This window comes from Austrofundulus limnaeus, unplaced genomic scaffold (assembly GCF_001266775.1).
Source record: "Austrofundulus limnaeus strain Quisiro unplaced genomic scaffold, Austrofundulus_limnaeus-1.0 Scaffold1606, whole genome shotgun sequence".
Taxonomy (NCBI): domain Eukaryota; kingdom Metazoa; phylum Chordata; class Actinopteri; order Cyprinodontiformes; family Rivulidae; genus Austrofundulus; species Austrofundulus limnaeus.
Window position 1 is genome coordinate 18,230 of NW_013954008.1, and position 4,166 is coordinate 22,395.

At 39.5% G+C, this 4,166-nt stretch overlaps 1 protein-coding gene across 2 annotated transcripts in view; it reads right to left on the reverse strand.

Moving 5' to 3' along the window:
* Positions 1-4,166, reverse strand: part of LOC106535899 (sodium-coupled neutral amino acid transporter 3) — a 16,039-nt gene that overhangs the window by 3,249 nt on the left and 8,624 nt on the right. For both annotated transcript variants that reach the window (XM_014033041.1, XM_014033042.1), the window contains 5 exons: positions 3,154-3,236; positions 2,091-2,149; positions 853-969; positions 594-673; positions 313-413 (listed from right to left, as the gene is read on the reverse strand). In XM_014033041.1, the coding sequence (XP_013888495.1) occupies positions 313-413; positions 594-673; positions 853-969; positions 2,091-2,149; positions 3,154-3,236 (440 nt within the window). The remainder of the gene's footprint in view (positions 1-312; positions 414-593; positions 674-852; positions 970-2,090; positions 2,150-3,153; positions 3,237-4,166) is intronic.

A 4,166-nucleotide genomic window follows, 5' to 3' on the forward strand; every position in this document is an offset into this window, starting at 1 on the left:
ATTCAATTCAATTCAATTCAATTCAATTCAATTCAATTCAATTCAATTCAATTCAATTCAATTCAATTCAATTCAATTCAATTCAATTCAAAAATACTTTATTGATCCCAGAGGGAAATTAAGTTAAAAACAGTTATCAAAACAAGCATTTCTTTTTTTGTGTGTGTATTTTTGCTGATGATGTGATGTTCTATATGATCAGTTCATTTAATGTAAAGCCTTTCACTTTCATAACTGAGTCAAAATGATTGTCTGGGTAAAAATAACAGTGTCGACCGGTGTTTAAGGTGACCGTGGAGAGGATGTACTCACCGAAGAATGTCAGATAACCGAATATGGCTGTGAAGAAGTACATGGTGAACATGCCCAAGATAGAAACGTTGCCAATATTCTGCATTCTTCTCTTGGTTGGACTTAAAGAGAAACATTTATTTAAAGATATGATCTAATACTTCCACAGAACCTAAACATATCAAATAACAGCAGCAAATCTTAATTTTTTACTTCATGTAGGCTTTCAGGTTTGTTTCCAGTTTTTTAGACTTGTCTCAGTTTGTTGGTGATTATCACAGTTAGAAAACTGTAAATCTTACTTCCTCAGCTCGGTGTAGATAGGAAGCACTTCAGGGTGGCAGACGAAGGCGAAGGCCAGGATGGGGATGGTGTACGCCGTCTGTAAATCCAAGAACAGATCTGGTTTCACTTTTCATGGAAGGACAAACTGAGGAACACGTGCAGCTGAAACATGAGCCCTCCGTTAGTTTCGGACCGTACAAGTGCTCAGAGCTGATACCCAGCACCCCCCATGGTCCAAATCGAGGTCTACGGCCCCTTCAGACCCACAGATCTTACCTCCTGGTTGACGGTGAAGTATTTGGGGGTGCACGTGTCATCTGAGGTCACCGTGCTCACAGAGTGGTTTCCATACGTTTCCAGAGGACAAGAGATGTTAAACTTTTTGTAGATGACCTAATGTGACAAATAAAGGAGGCCAAAAATAGTTAACGACAGTTCTGGAGAAACAACAGGTTTGAAATCTGGTCTTTAAAGCAGTTCAGCTCAGGTGAACAACAGAATTATTCTGATGTAAACAAACAGTTTTAGACGATAGTGCTGAACTGGACCCAGGAACTAGACTGAGCAGGAGCATGTTTACTCCTCTTTTCTTTGTTTTCTTTGCTGATCATGACATCATGTGATTCCATGTTTGGTGATGTCCTGGTGTTTACATAGAGGGGTGGGACTTATAACCCCTACGGAACCAAAAAATGGCACCAATGGGACTCATAGGCATCACCACCAGATTTTCCTGGATGTTGGCTGGAGTTTTTCTCTGAGGGCTTCAGGTTTGGTGTTAAAAACATGGACTGACAATATTTATTTTTGATGATTTTTGTGTTTAATTCTGTTCCCCAGCCTCGCCCATTTAAACCTGCCACAGCTGCAGCCACTCCTCTCATTAGCTCCAATCTTATTATTGATGTCAGTCTACATCTTTGGGTTAAATCCCCAATCATTCATGACATTACTTTCTGATTTATCTGACAGCCAAACAACTAAACTGTGGATCTTCAACACCATTAATATGGTGCAGTATGCGGACCAAAGTGAAGACTATTGCACAACCAGCAGTTGCAACATCCTTGTAACAGGAGGCTATATCTATTGCTAAACCACCTATTGATCTGATTAATGATATAGGCTGGCACCACTGAGCAGCTGGCCCCGCTAACTGAGAGGCCTCAGTTGCATTAGCATTGGAGAGGCTAGCGACTAGCATGGATAAGCTGGCATTAGCATCGGAGAGGCCAGGGACTAGCATGGATAAGCTGGCATTAGCATCGGAGAGGCCAGGGACTAGCATGGATAAGCTGGCATTAGCATCGGAGAGGCRAGSGARTAGCATGGATAAGCTGGCATTAGCATCGGAGAGGCTAGDGARTAGCATGGATAAGCTGGCATTAGCATCGGAGAGGCTAGCGACTGGCATGGATAAGCTGGCATTAGCATCGAAGAGGCTAGCGACTAGCATGGATAAGCTGGTGTTAGCACCACTTAATGGACCAATCATTGTTTGTGGGAGAACTTACTGCAGATAGGAAGAAGACCATGCAGGAGAGGGAAAATCCACTGGTGTAACCCAGATATCCTGCAGGACAGAAAAACACTAAAAATACTGACAGACAAAACGTTTAGTGCAAAGCTGAGTTCTAGACATTAAACTGGACCAACACTAACAGAAAATAAATTTTCCAGGACCTGCAGGTTTAGGACCAATTTGACATCATTTAACTTGTTTTTGTCTGTAATTTGTCAGCTTAAAAAAACCTTACCAAGCTAAATAAAGGAGAATTGTCTCCTTTTATTGCAGATTTATAAATTATGTGTTGATATTTATCAGTTCACCACCTCTTCCTGAAAACTGGAACTTCTGTCCAATCGAAGGTTCTGGTCTGGTCCGGTCTAGAACACGGACTGAGAGAGGTTTATGTATGGGATAAATCTTTTGCCAGCAGGAATTGAATTTGAATTGCTCAGATGGAATCTGTATGTGCATAATTTGAAAGTGAATGCATTGGTTTGAAAATTAATTTTACTAAACTGAAACAATTTAATGATTTGAAACTGAATTTAAAGTTTTGAATCTGAATTTGCTAGATCACATATTGATCTGCTGCTGACTGATCCATGATGTAAATGTAACATTTTCTACATACAGGTCAAATTAATCACTGCAATAAAATAACTTTGTGTGTTTTTGTCACTTTTACAGTGGATTGCATCAACTCTGTTACATCCAGAAGGGAAACTTCACCAAAGTGAAACATAAATCTGTGGATCTGTGTTTGATTACTCTGCCTGGCTTTCTCAAGGACCAGGATGTGACACAAAAATCTGAATTATGGAACTGAAAGTGAAAGTAGTGAAATTGAATTTTTAATAAACTAAAATACAGATTCAAAGCAAAATCATTTAGATAGAAAACTTTAAATTCTGTTTCAATTTAGTGAAATTCATTTTCAAATCAATGCGTTCATTTTCAAATTCTGCACATTCAGATTCAATCTGAGCAATTCAAATTCACTTCCTGTTGGCACAAGATTTATCCCATATTTATGTCCAAGCATTGGTGTGACAAAAGAAGTGACGTACCCAGGTGTTTCATGGTGGCCAGAGGGAGGATGATGCAGATCGTCACAATGATAATCAGGTAATTTCCATTCATGAACCAGTCCCTGGAGTCAGAACACACAACATGAACACAAACTGAGCAGAAACACTTGGTTTCAGAGGGTTTTTTCGCTGACATTTCGTAATTTAGCAAACACTTTAATAAACAGTGTCTCCTTTTACTTTTCCTCTTTTGTTGAATTTTCTTCCTGAAACATTTCTCCAGGTTGATTTCAGGAAAAAGTCACAGCTGCTGTTATTCTGGTTTTCTTGCCGCAGGCTGTCCTGAGATGGTTTTACCTCTTCATGCTTTTTCCTTGAGATCGATTCATCTCTTTACGTCACTCAACACTTCTTTTCTCCGATCCCTTAAACTGATCACACAAAAGTCTGAAGTGTGTGGAGCTACTATGTGTCTTACCTGAGTCAGTGATTTTTTTAAGTGAATTTTTGGATTCAGGGCCGACCCGTGGCATAGGCAGTATAGGCAAAGGCTTAAAGGGATACAGGATTAGTTGTAACATTAGACTTTAATTTATAAACATTTATTTTAACTGTAAAATAAAGACTGTAAATATACTGTAGGATGTTTAGTTTTTTAATTTTGAAACCAAATTTTTTAAAATATATTTTAACACGGACGGGGCCATTTTATTTGCACACAAAGCATTCTGGGTAAATGATGATGTGGATAGGTCCTCGGTGCGAGACTGCTAGCGAGCTATATCCACCCTGAAGGTTAATCTTGGACAATATCTGATGATCGACTCTTTTAAATGAAACCAGAGAGCGTTGACAGAGAGGAGATAGAAATGAGAAGCTAAACTGAGGTCCTCCATCCAAATTTTCAGTTCCAGGCTGAGTCGTTTCTAATTTCTCCTCTCTGTCAACGCTCTCTGGTTTCATTTAAAAGAGTCGATCATCAGATATTTTCCTAGATTAACCTTCAGGGTGGATATAGCTCGCTAGCAGTCTCGCACCGAGGACCTATCCAC